Raw genomic sequence first — 13,990 nt, forward strand, 5'->3', positions numbered from 1 at the left:
GTTCTTTGATTTGTTAGTTAAGCCTACTTTTTGGTCAGGGTGATACGTACATTTTGGGAACATGATAGTATAATTGAGTGGGAGCGCTAAACATAGATATGGAATCTATAGCTTCTATTAGGACATAGAAGTGAAACGAAGATTTCCTTTGAGCTTGGCTTAATAGAGATAAATGGAAGAGCTCTTGTATCAGTGATTATATTTTAATTCACTGAAACATCATTTATAGGAAGCTAAGTGTTTTAAGGATAAAATACATTGAGGGGTGAAACGGAAAAATTATCCCTACTCGGTGTAAATCATCTATAGAGGGTCTTTGATTGTTGAGATTAGAACGATGGTTAAATGTTTATAGCGTATCTATATCATGGAACATATAGAGCGTTCTATATGACTGAGAGTGCAATTCCAAGTTCTGTGAGTTGATGCAATAAGAAATTAATAAGTTAGGGAATTTACTTGGTGAATTCTAGTTCGGCTTATTGGAAGCTCGGTTGTATAGGCCCATGGTCCCCATACTAGTTGAGACCATGCTGCTTGTAAGACTCAGAAAATTGATTTTTATTAATCAATTATAATTCTAAAATTAGACTATGTCTAGTTTATGAATTTTCACTAAGCAAGGGCCAAAATTGTGAAGAAAAGAGATTCTAGGTTTTATTTATTAATTGGAAGACTTTATTATGTCTAATTAATAAATATATTAAATGGAAATTTTATTTGATGATTAATTTTAATTATTAAATAATTAGTTTTGGCATTTAAATGGTTAGAATTGGAAAAATGGTATTTTTTGAGAAAATAAAGGAAAATTATCAAAATTGGAAAAATATCCAAGTGGGGCCCATTACTATGCCCGACCACTATAGAGGGTATTTTACACTTATTTTTTTCTATTATTTTAATGCCTAATAATGCCTAACCTAAACCTAGTGGTTGCCTATAAATAGATAGTGATGGCTCACACTTAAAAGAGGATGAAATTTCTTGCCTTCTGGAAAAATTGAGCCATCTATTCTATACCTATAGCCGAACCACCTTTCCTCTCTTTTCTTCTTCAAAATTTTCATACATTGAGTGATAGAGTGAGTGCCCACACACATCAAGTGGTATCTCAATCATAGTGTGTAAGGCTATGAAGAATCCAGAATCAAGAGAAAGACATTCGGGCTCAGATCTTGGTGATACTCTGCTACAGAAAGGATTCAATGGTTAGAGATCTGAGTGGAAGGAGCCATTAATATTCCGCTGCACCCAATGTAATGTTTCCTAAACTTTATATGTGTTTATTTACATTGTTTTAGATATTCATATTTAGGATGTTAATTAACATACATGGTAGTAAATCTAGATCCTGGTAAAACATATTCTAACAACAACTATCACAAGGACATTGGCCACACCACAAACGAGTGCAAAAACTTGAAGGATGAAATTGAGAACCTAATTCGGTTGGGTCATTTGTATGAGTGGATCAAAAACAGGTTACCACACTTAAACCCAGCCCAACAGGGAGCCCCCGTACCTCAGGGAGGGGTTGGGGGTACGCTCGAGGGACAAGTACCTCCCAGAGGGGTACCTCCTCAGTAGATGCCCGGATTACCACCCCGACCAAATGGGAGAGTCACCATGATCTCTAGCGGGCCTCATATCGGAGGAACCACCAAAAACGAGTTAAAGTGCTATGCTAGAGCCTTAAGCATGATGAAGTATGGGAGGTCACTCAAATCCCAGCACAAAGGCCCAGGCTCATGGATCAACTCATTACTTTTACGGAAGAAGGCGCGAAGTCAGTGCGTTTCCCCCACCATGATCCCTTAGTCTTAGAAACTCCTATCGCCAATAAGGTTGTGGCTAGGATATTGGTGGATAACGGAAGCTTCGTGAATCTGTTATTTAAAGAATCTTTCATGGCCATCGGGCTCACGAACAGGGACCTTTTGCCCAGCAGTTCACAGCTCACGGGGTTCAACGGGACAACTCTCATCTCGATGGGAAAAGTAAGGCTTCCCGTCACCCTATGTCTTGACACCCCGCAAAGCACCTTCAAATACTGCACCTTTGTCGTGGTGGACTGCCCCACCGCCTATAATGCCATCCTTAGCCGACCGGCCCTAGTCGATTTTGGAGCGATTACCTCCATTCGACACTTATGCCTTAAGTTCCCTACTCGGGAGGCCAGAGTAGGAACAGTGAGGAGGAACCAAGGGGAAGCGAGACAATGTTATAATGTTGTAATACATCTGTCAGTTCTGATGGTACGAAGGGCCGAAGAGCCCATGGCAGCAGAGCAAGACAAGTTGAATCCTCGTGTGGTATCCGAGATAACTTTAGAATTTATGGAGGACGTCGAGGAAGTGAGGGTGTGCGACCTCAACTCCACTAAAATTATCTGCCTAGGAAGAAACCTAGAACATGAGGAGCGTAGTAAGATCATAGACACGTTAAAGGTAGCTACGGATGTCTTTGCGTGGTGACAATGGGACATGACTTGAATAAGTCCTCATGTAATCACCCATGTCTTGAATGTCAACCTAGATGTACCTCTGGTACAACAAAAAAGATGTCCACTTGACCCCGTGAAGGCCCCTTAGAGAAAGAGGTGGATAAGTTACTGTCCAATGGCCTTATCCGGGACGTGTATTACCCAGAGTGGCTGGCTAACCCGGTATTGGTAAGAAAACAAAAAGGGACATGCCAATTTTGCATAGACTTCACCGATCTTAACAAGGCTTGCCCGAAGGACTGCTACCTCAGATTGATTAGATGGTAGATGCCACCTCGGGTTTCAAGTTGCTATCCTTTATGGACGCCTACTCCAAGTATAATCAAATTAAAATGCATGTCACAGATCAAGAATGTACTAGCTTGAGGACTGACAAGGGGGTATACTGCTACCTAGTCATGCCCTTTGGGTTAAAGAACGCCGGAGCAACGTAGCAACACATGGTTAACCGGATGTTTAAAAGCCTCCTGGGAAGGAACATGGAGGTATACGTAGACGACATGCTGGTTAAATCCAGAACGTGCATGGGCCATGCAGATGACATCACGGAGTGTTTTGAGGTAGTCCGGATATACGATATGAAACTAAATCCCAAAAAATGCACATTTAGCGTCGAATCAAGAAAATTTCTAGAGTTCATCATAAGCCAATGCGGGATAGAGGGAAACCCTAAAAAGATACAGGCCTTGTTGAACATGCCTTTCCCGAAAAAATACAAGGATGTACAAAGCTTGACTGGGAAGGTTGCTGCCCTAAGTCGATTCATCTCCCGCTCGACCGACAAATGCATCCCTTTCTTCAATATTTTGAAGAAGTGTCAAAAATTTGAATGGACTGAAGAATGCGAGGAGGCATTTAGGAAATTGAAAGAACACATGGCCAAACCACCAATACTGTCTAAGCCGGTTCACGGAGAAGACTTGTTCTTATATTTAGCTGTCTCCGAGAACGCCGTTAGTGCGACCCTGGTCTGGGAGGAAGAAAAAGTTCAACATCCAGTATACTATGTTAGCAAACACATGATAGGGGCCAAAAATCGGTATACCTTGATCGAAAAATTAGCTTTCTGCCTCATGTTTGCTTCAAGAAAACTAAGACCCTACTTCTAGGCCCATTTCATCAAATTACTTACGAACCACCCATTCCATAAATATTCATTTATTTTTCCAATTTATTTTATTTTTATTAACTATTTACTTACTTCAATTTTATTATTAATAATCAATCAATATATATAAAGGAACTATTAAAGAGTTTAGGTGGCAATCTATTTGAAGTTTCTTCCCTATTCTTTGTTTTCTTAATTTTTGTCAATTATTTAATTTTTTTTTAATTATTTTTCAGCTAAAATTTTATTATATGATATTATTAATAGAGTAACTTACATATATATTAATTTACTATTAATAGAGTGACTTAAGACTACATAATAATTATATAAAATATTTAGTTTATATTAAATTGTAATATTAATGTGTCTATTAAAATTCAATAATCAATTCTAATAATAATAAAATAATAAATTATATGTTATAAAATAAATTTATTTATCATATACCATATACCATATTAAATTCTAATAATAATACGTCTACTCAAATTCTATATTCAATTCTCATAAGTATAATAATATGTTATAGAATTTTTTTTTTCTATAAAGGTGAAGATAAACCAAACTCAAATAATTGTAAACTTATATACTATGGTGAATACATTCTATTCCAATTCTAAGTTGTTATACTGAAGTTTTTAAACACAAAGATTCCACTATGAATTGATGTGTTTTGGAAGGGTAAAGCATATTTATACAATCTCTTTTATGAAATCGCTTTTATAATATTATATATTTAAAAAAAGTGTAATAAACAATTTGATAGATTGTAATTATTTTATATTGTATATATTTTGATGTGTTTTGTATAAAATTTTTACTTTGTCTATTTTTTTACACGAGAATATCGTTGTTTTGTATGTTTTATTGTATTTTTTAATTTATTTTATGTGAAAATCACATGCTTTCTTTTGTTATTTTTTTCCCTTCAATTTTATTCTATTAAAAAGCACCATATATATTAATATATGATTTACATGTTTATATATTATCTTTTTTTTTAAATTTTTTTTTTTATCTATTTTTTTCAATCAAAATACAAATGTTGCTTCATATACCTCTCTTTAATATTATTTATTTTTAATTAATAAATAAAATAAATATAAACAAAAGGCTTAAACTAAAATTATTGAAATGGATATAATAATTATTGATCGTTATTTGTATCAATTATTATTATTATTATTATTATTATTATTATTATTATTATTATTATTATTATTATTATTATTATTATTATTATTATGATGATGATGATACATCAATCTATATATTTATTTAGATAATTGAAAGTTAAGAAATAAAGAAGTGAAAAATGACCTTTTATATAATTTTTTTTTATTATTATTTTTCTTTCTTTTTATTATTTATTATTATAATTTTTTCAACTTATTTTTTTTTTTAATTATCAAAGTATAATAATATATATATACTAATTCAAATTCAAACTTAAATTCATATGGTTTCATGTTAGTTTCACTACTAATATTATTATCACTATTATTGTTATTTTTTCTCATATAAAAATGTAAAATTAAAACAAAAGTATATAGTAATTTTTAAACTAATTTTATTAGTATTAATCTATCTATATATATGGCAAGGTGAGATACTTATCTCAAAAAGAAAAAAAGAGAGAGAAGTACATAATAATTTTTAAAATAATTTTATTAATATTTTTTTTTTGATAAATCAGCAATGTATTAATTCACAAACCATTTACAAAGTAAGAGCATCTCATGAAAAAGGAGATCTCAAAAAATATTTCTAAGCTATTACAAGTTTTGATACCATTCTCTATCTATTTGACTCACTTTTTTGGGGCAAAGGGAGTCAATTCTATGTTTGACAGTAAGCTGAACTTTCTTTACAATTGCATCTACATTATCAATCTTATTATTCCATAGTTTGTCATTTTTAGTGTGCCATATTGAGTACACTAAACCAGCTACAGCCGCTGCAAGAACTTTCTTCTTGAAGAAGCTAATTTTTGCACGATTTATCCATCTAAGAAGCTTGTTAAGGTCATTGGAGAGAACACCCCAGGACAACCATCTTTTAACCTGATTCACGCATTCCTGAGCTAACTGGCAGTTGAAGAAAAGATGTCTTACCGATTCTTCATGGCGAGAGCAGAGGCTGCAAGTGGCATCAGCTGCTATATGAAGCTTGTGCAATCTATCCTTGGTCTTCAATCGATTTTGAACTGAAAGCCAAGTGATGAAGCTGTGTTTGGGGATATTAAATCTCCCCCACACTTCATTACTCCGAGTGACTTTGGTTTGTGGTGGACAGAGCGAACTATAGCCAAGAGAGATAGTATACCTGCTGGAAGTGAATTGTTGAGTATCAATTAGTCCTTTGAGTTGATCTTTTGCAGCAACAATTTGCTTCCAATACCAGCTCCCTTGGTTTGGAGCTTTGTAGCTCCACCATTCTTCCTCTTTGAGATAAACATTGTGAATCCATCGGACCCAAAGGTTGTCTTCTTTGTTGGCGATGGCCCATACGTATTTAAACAAGGCAGCCACATTCCATTCAGCTGTTTTTGTAAAACCAGCCCCTCCTTCTGATTTGGGTTGGAAAACCTTGCTCCAAGCAATATTCCCAGCCCCCTGCATGATATGTTGGCCTCTCCACAAGAATGCCCTACATATAGCTTCTAATTCTTGGATAACTTTCTTTGGCAATTTGAGTATTTGGCACCAATATGAGTGAATCGCAAAGAGGACTGAATTAATAAGGACAGCCCTACCCGCAAATGATAGATTCCTTGTGCTCCATGTTCGAATTCGGGTTGTCATTTTTTCAGCAAGTATGTTACATTCATGTCTTGAGATCCTTTTGAAAGGAAGCTTCTGTTGGGAGAAACCAGAGGCATCAATCACCCTTTTAACTTCTATGTCTGCCATGTTGCTGCAATATATGGAAGATTTTAACTTGTTTGGGGTCAAGCCGGATGTGTTGGTGAAGAGTTGAAGCCCTTGAAGCATTAAGATAATGCTTTTATAGTCTCCATTACAAAATAAAAGGACATCATCGGCGAAACTGAGGTGGTTAAGTTTCAGCGAAGCACATCTTTCATGAAATGAGAAATCTTGCTTGCATCCTATCTCCTTCATTACCCGAGACATGTATTCCATTCCAATGACAAACAATAAAGGAGAGAGAGGGTCTCCTTGTCGTAATCCTCTATTAGATTCAAAGAAACCGTGTAAGGTGCCATTGAAAAAAAGAGAGAGAGCCTTGGGGTTTTGACACAATTCATCACCAAAGAGATGAATTTATCAGGGAAGAGCAATCCCTTGAGAACCTCCTCTATGAAGTCCCATTCTATTGTGTCATACGCCTTTTAGAGATCGAGTTTGATCATGCAATTGGCCTTTTTGGATATCCTTCCATAGTGCCGAACCAAGTCTTGACATATCATTATGTTGTGGCCAATGAATCTTCCTTGAACGAATCCCCCTTAGTTTTGTGCTATGAGTTTTGGCAGTATGTGTTTAAGTCTCGAGCAAAGTATCTTTGTGGCTGTCTTGTATATTACATTGCAACATGCAATGGGTCTGAAGTCACTTGGAGTGTTGGGGCATTTGACTTTGGGGATGATAGTGAGAGTGGTACAGTTTATCTCTTTGAGTATGTGTCCTGAGTGGATGAATGATCTCACTGCATCACATAAGTCCCCCTCAATTAGATCCCAATTGTCTTGAAAAAAGTAGCTTGAATATCCATCTGGACCTGGTGTTGGGTTTTATGCCCTAAATAAAACTCTTTACAATCTGATTAGTTATCAATATAAGAAATTCGAAGTGATTAATGTTTGCATGAATTTGACATGCTAATGGTTTAATATGTTTAATATGTTTATTACATTCATACACACAAAATCAGTTAAATCCAGATCATATGTTTATTCACAATTACAGTATCGTCAACACAGTGGAATGTGATTGTGATCGTATGCATCAAAAGTTTTGGTCCCTGTTTCATCATTGTTATTGGATTTACACTAATGTGATAATCAGCGATGATGTGTACTTACACTTGGAGTAAGTGTTATGTTCTTTTCAGGACATTAGTAAAGTATACTAGTTTCGAATGTATGGAGTATACATTGGACTGGACCGATATTGCAACTAAGTTAAGATATTACAAACTTACCGTTATACATATCTTTCCAAGTCAATATCAGTAGTTGATCTTAAGATTAAAAGAATCTAAATCCTGATATGCTTAGGCTCAACTCAGGAGTGCTATTCATGTTCTTAGATTTATTAGTTAAGCCTACTTTCGGGTCAGGGTGATACGTATATTTCGAGAACATGATAGTATGATTGAGTGGGAGTGCTGAACATAAATATGGAATCTATAGCTTCTACTGGTGTATAGAAGTCAAGTGATGATTCCCTTCGAGCTTAGCAAATAGAAGTAAATGGATGAGCTCTTGTTTAACTGACTAATTATTAGATCATTAAACACCATTTACAGGTAGCTAAGTGTTTTAAGGGGCAAAATACATTGAGGGGTGAGAACGGTAAAGAAATCCCATCTCGATGTAAATCATCTATATAGAGGATCTTTAAATCACAATAAGATTATAACAATGGTTAAATGAGATAGTATATTGGTATCGTGAAACATACAATATGCTCTATATAAGTCTGAGAGTGCAATTCTAAGTTCTAAGAGTGGATTCAACGAAGAATTAATAAGTAGGAATTTACTTGGTAAATTTGGTTCACTTATTGGAAGCTCAGCATATAGATCCATGGTCCCCATTCTAGTTGAGAACATTTTGCTTGTAAGACTCATTAATTGATTCGTGATTGATCAATTATAATTCTAAAGTTAGACTATGTCTAATTTTATGAATTTTCACTAAGCAGGGGTGAAATTGTAAGGAAAAGAGTTTTCTAGGTTTATTTATTTATTAATAGACTTTTTATGTCTAATTAATAATTAAATTAAATGACAATATTATTTAATAATGTATTTTAGTTATTAAATAATTAGTTTTGGCATTTAAAAGGTCAGAATTGGAAAATTGGCGTTTTTGAGAAAATAGAGATAAAATTTGATAAAATTGCAAAATTAAGTGAGGCCCATTAACACACCATGGCCGGCCACTTAAGTTGATTTTTCAAATTAATATTTTCATTATTTTAATACCAAATAATTCTAAACCTAGACCTAGTAGTTGCCTATAAATAGAAAGTGATGGCTCAGTCAAATACACATCTTTGAATAAGCCTTTCTGACAGAAATTTCTCTCTTCAGAAAAACTGAGCCTTCCCCACTTTCTACACCTTGGCCGAAACCCTCTCTCTTTTCTCCTTCATCTTTTTCGTGACCCTAGTGAAAGAGTAAGTGCCCACACACAGCAAGCAGTAACTCAATCATAGATTGGAAGACTGTGAAGGATCAAACTTGAAGAAGAAGGACATTCGGGCTCAGATCTTGATTATACTCTGCTACAGAAAGGAATCAAGGGTTAGAGATCTGAGTGGAAGGAGACATTTATTCCGCTGCATCAATGTAAGGTTTTCTTAACTTTATATGTGTTTATTTTATCGTTTTAGAAAGTTCTTATTTAGGATGTTAATAAACATACTTGTGAGTAGATCTAAGATCCTGGTAAAATAATTCCCAACAATTGGCCTCAGAGCCATGGTAATTGATTTACTTACATGAAATTTGGACTTTAAAACGATTGTTTGTATGTTCTTTGGATGGTATCATGTTGTATTGAGTGTTGTTTGATGATTGATTGATGTTTGTAAAATTTTCGTGAAAAATAATTGCGATTTTATCTCTGAAATTATTTTTATTGGATAGTATGGAAAAAAGTAAGCAAGTTAGCCTTTTACAGAACTTAATTTGGATTTTATTTGAATTAGTTATGATTTTTTGAAGATTTGAAAAAATCGGGGCTGTGCTAATATTTTCCTGCGATCGCAGAACTGTCCGTACAGTTCACAATTTTTTTCGTTTTTCTTCGATTTTTCATGCTTTTTCATGGAATTAACTTCCGATTTTTAGTATAGTTTTGTATATATACTATTACTATTCCTAATTCAATTCTAATTATCATTTTGAATTAATTTATTTTTTTTTTAATTTAATTCAAGATATTAGTGTAATTTGAATTTGAATAGAATTAGTATTTATCTTTTTGCTTAAAAAAATCTATCTTATTTTTAAATTTGATTATATTTTTTAAATTTAAGGTCAGATTTTATAAGATATTTATAATATCTTTTAAGATATTTTAAAAATATCTTATCTTTTAAGATATTTTAAATAATATCTTATCTTTTAAGATTTTTTTTAAATTAAATCTTTTTAGATATTTTGACCTTATTTAAATTTAAATAAGATATTTATAATCATGTAATTTTAAATAGATATAAGATATTTTACTAACTTTTAAATTTTGTTATTTTATTTATTCAAATTAATTTAAAATCTGAAAAGATATTTCTTTTATCTTTTCTAATTTTTATTTAATTTTTATTTTTAAAATAACATTTAATATTAAAAGTAGTTAGTAAATTTTTGAAATGATATTTAGGTTGGTTGAAACCTAATTTTTCAAAATTGTAGGTTTAATTTTGAATTTTTTTAAAATAGTTTCGAAATTTAAAATAATTTTTTTTTCGAAAATAAATTATTTTTTTTAATTAAATATTTTTTTTAATTATTAATTTCGAAATTTATTTATTTAAAATTAAATAAATCCTACTTCCAACTATCCAGCTAACCTTGTTGCAGGAGTATATGGTTTAAACTTGTGTGTAAGTTTTTAAAACCTATTATTACTTGATTGCAAATAGCCATGGTTACCTTTTGCCAGATCTAATGATCTGATGGCTCCCTTGGTCAAGTTAATAATTTGTAACAGGTAAATTTTACAATCTTCTTTCATCTGTGTATGACCTAGCAACATGATAGGATCCATCCAAAGTGTGCCTGTGTGAGCCTATATGTTTATTTTGTTTTAATATAGATACATATAGGTTGTTGCTAAATAAAATGTCACACCATGATAGATTTTATTTAGGTCCATTTAGTTATTGGACCTATTCAATTAATAACAGTTATTCATTTTAAGGTTAAATTCCTCTCTTTTGGGCCTTGTGTGAGAGTTGGGAGCCATAGAAGTGGGTACGACATACTGAACCCAGCACCCCCTCACATGAACTACCCCAATTGTGAAGGCCCATTTGCCTGATTTGAATAACTGTACTAGGTTAACTATATTAGTTTGACCTAATAAAATTGAATTAGCAACATAATTAACTTTTAAAATATATGAAATTTAATTTTAATATTTTAAAGTTAATTTTAAGAAAAACACTTTTAGTTTAGATATTATTTCTAGACAAACTATTTGTATTTTTCTTGTATTTAATTAAATATAGAATTTTAACTAACTAAGATTCTTTCTGGAGCTTATTTAATTAAATATTCCTATTTAAGTTATAAATTAGTTGTAACAACTGATTTTTCTTATCTAACTTAAATTTGAATATTTGATTTAAATTTTAAATCAAGTTGAGGAATCTTAGGCATTAGTTAATATAGATTCTTAAGATATTTTTTAAGTTAATATCTTTTCAAATATTAACTTAAAATGGAATATTTTAGATATTTTTTTTTGGTTAATATCTTTTCGAATATTAACTTAAAAAGATATCTTCAAATTAAGTGGTTACAACTTAATTTTTGATATTTAATTAAATCTAAATTTGAAATTATTTAGGTTTTAGATTTTTTTCTATATAACTTAAACTAGATATTTTTCAAATTTTTTGAAAAGATACTTAGTCAAATAAGATATTTTCTAGATAGTAATTTCTAGACTAGTTATTATTTCTAATATTAAAATAGGAAAATTATACTTTGTGAAATTAATTATTTAAATAATTAATTTTGGTACAATTTTATTAAGTATATTTTTCCTAGTATTAAATAGAAATTAATAATTAAGCCTTCTCTACACTTAATTATTTATTTCTGGAATTTAATACATTTAATTAACTTGAAAAATCTAAATATCTAAGTTGATTTTCATCATGATACTTTAAATATTTATTGATTTTTCATGACACTTAATTAAATAGAAAATTATTTTTAGGTTGAAATTTAATTTTTCAACTTAAATTTAAATAATTTTCAAAATATATATTTTTCTTTATTTTCTTAATCAATTTCGAAATTTGCATTTTAATTATGCAATATTTTACGATTTTTTTTTTGAAAAATAGATTGAGTTGTAAATTAATTATTTATTTTAATTAATTCTTGGGCCAACTCAAGTCAATGATTTTTTCATTTAATTGATTAATTTAAAATATATATATTATTAGAAATTGAATTAACTAGTCGAAAGAAAATCTAGATAGGTGATATTTTTGCTTGAAGTATTTCTTTTCTATTTTTATTATTTTCGAAAATTGTATTTTTATATACTTTAAATTTTCGAACTCAATAAATATATTCTCAAAGGAAATTTTTAAGTTGCTAATTATTTAATTTAATTCAACTTAAATTAATTTCCTTAATATTTATATTTAAGATTATTACTAAGATGGAAATAATTAATTTTATTTCAATCACCATCTAAGTATAATTTTATAAATATTATATTAAATTCTTATTTTTGAATTTTAATTCTTAATTTAGATTTAATGAGATTTATTTATTAGAATAATAAAGAAAATACATTTTAAATAATGAGCTTTATTATTATTAAGATATTCGATCTCCATTGTGGGTTTTACACCGCGTTTGTTTTAGTGAGTAATCCTCCCTAATGGAGGAACGTTCATTAGCAATTTCGCACCGTTTAATCTCACATGATAAGTGGTTTGTAAGTGTTTTATATGGTATAGATCACCCTAATGGTGGCGACCATATTTGACTTGCAAATTGTGAAACAATGGTAGAAGCTCATGAGATAGAATGGCCTTGACTCTCGCCTAAACGGGACAACGCTGGATTCCAATCTTGATCGAATAAAAGGTTGCTAGAATGTTTAACATTTTAGATGAGCTGACAACTCTATTCAATGAAGGGTAGCTTTGACTCTCGCCTAAACGGGACACTGATATCAGTTTGTTGAAAACCTTGGAAATTATTTAGGATTTTTTTTTAAGTATTTTCTCATATCATTCCTACTTGCTATATGCTTATAATTTCTGAATTGTTTTTGTGTGTTAAACCATTATTTAATTTCTATTTGTTGATTTCTATTATTTTGTAGTATCCTGTTTTTTCAAAATGAATCCCATGTTATCACTGTTGACTGAAAACAAGCTGAATGGATCTAACTTTAATAAGTGGAATGAGAACATTAATATTGCTCTCATAGGAGAAAGTGCCTTGTTTGTTTTAACTGAGCCGTCACCTGAAGTGCCTGGGGATAATGCATCCAAAGCTGTGAAAGAAAAGTATGAGCGTTGGCAGAAAGCAAGTGACAAAGCTCAATACTTTATGCTTTCTAGCATGGTTGACACCCTCAAAACTCGGTTTTCTAAAACCGAGAAGGCTGCTGAAGTTATGACGAAGTTAAATGAGCTATTCGGTAAGGCATCACTTCAGTCACACTTTGACGCGACTAAGAAGTACATTAATGCACGGATGGAACCTCATCAAAACGTGCGTGATCATGTTCTCCTCATGTCTAGTTATTTCCAAGAAGCCCAGGATCATGGTGCTGAAATGGACAGTGCTACTCAAGTTAGTCTTATCTTGAATAGCCTGACTCCAGCATTTCTACCATATACATCAAATTATGTCATGAATAAGAAGGAAATTGACTTTCATGAATTAGTCAATGACCTTCAAACTTATGAAAATTTGATTGGAGGACCCAAGAAGAAAGGGAGTAAACCTCATAATCCTGGTAATGGTAATGGGACGATGAAACCTGAAGCAAATTTTGCCTCTGCTTCAAAGCCCAAATCGAAGAAGAAGTGGAAGAACACCAAGAAGCGAACAAAAGTCATGAAAAAGGCTGCTCCTTCTGGTGATGCTACACTTAAAGGAAAGTGTTTCCACTGCAATGAAAAAGGTCATTGGAAACCCCAGTGTCCTAAACTTCTTGCAAAGAAACAAGGTATTTCCTTTTATAAACTTTAAGAGTTTTAGTGAATTATTATCCAATTGGATTTATGATTCTGGACTAACTTTGTTTATTTGTTTTCTTCTTCTTATAGGCCAAGCTACTTGAACTCAATTGAGTTGGATCAGAAAGCTGGACCAAAGGGTGAAATCGTCCAGATGAAGATGAAGCTCTTCAATTTTTTGAATTAATTGTTTTAGTTTAAAGACAATTTGGATTTCAAATTTTAGTCAGGGATATTTAT

General features: G+C 31.7%; 1 protein-coding gene across 1 annotated transcript; it reads right to left on the reverse strand.

The window, feature by feature from the left end:
* Nucleotides 1-5,392: 5,392 nt before the first annotated feature.
* On the reverse strand, nt 5,393-6,751 carry LOC115717894 (uncharacterized). The gene has a single exon (XM_030646864.2). It carries the CDS (start codon nt 6,749-6,751, stop codon nt 5,393-5,395), a length of 1,359 nt encoding a protein of 452 aa, XP_030502724.2.
* Between the last annotated feature and the right edge of the window lie 7,239 nt (nt 6,752-13,990).

The sequence above is a fragment of the Cannabis sativa genome, chromosome 5, assembly GCF_029168945.1.
Source record: "Cannabis sativa cultivar Pink pepper isolate KNU-18-1 chromosome 5, ASM2916894v1, whole genome shotgun sequence".
NCBI lineage: Eukaryota > Viridiplantae > Streptophyta > Magnoliopsida > Rosales > Cannabaceae > Cannabis > Cannabis sativa.

Coding starts and splice junctions, on each gene's coding strand:
- LOC115717894 (XM_030646864.2), bottom strand. CDS start 6,751: ATGTCTCGGGTAATGAAGGAGATAGGATGCAAGCAAGATTTCTCATTT.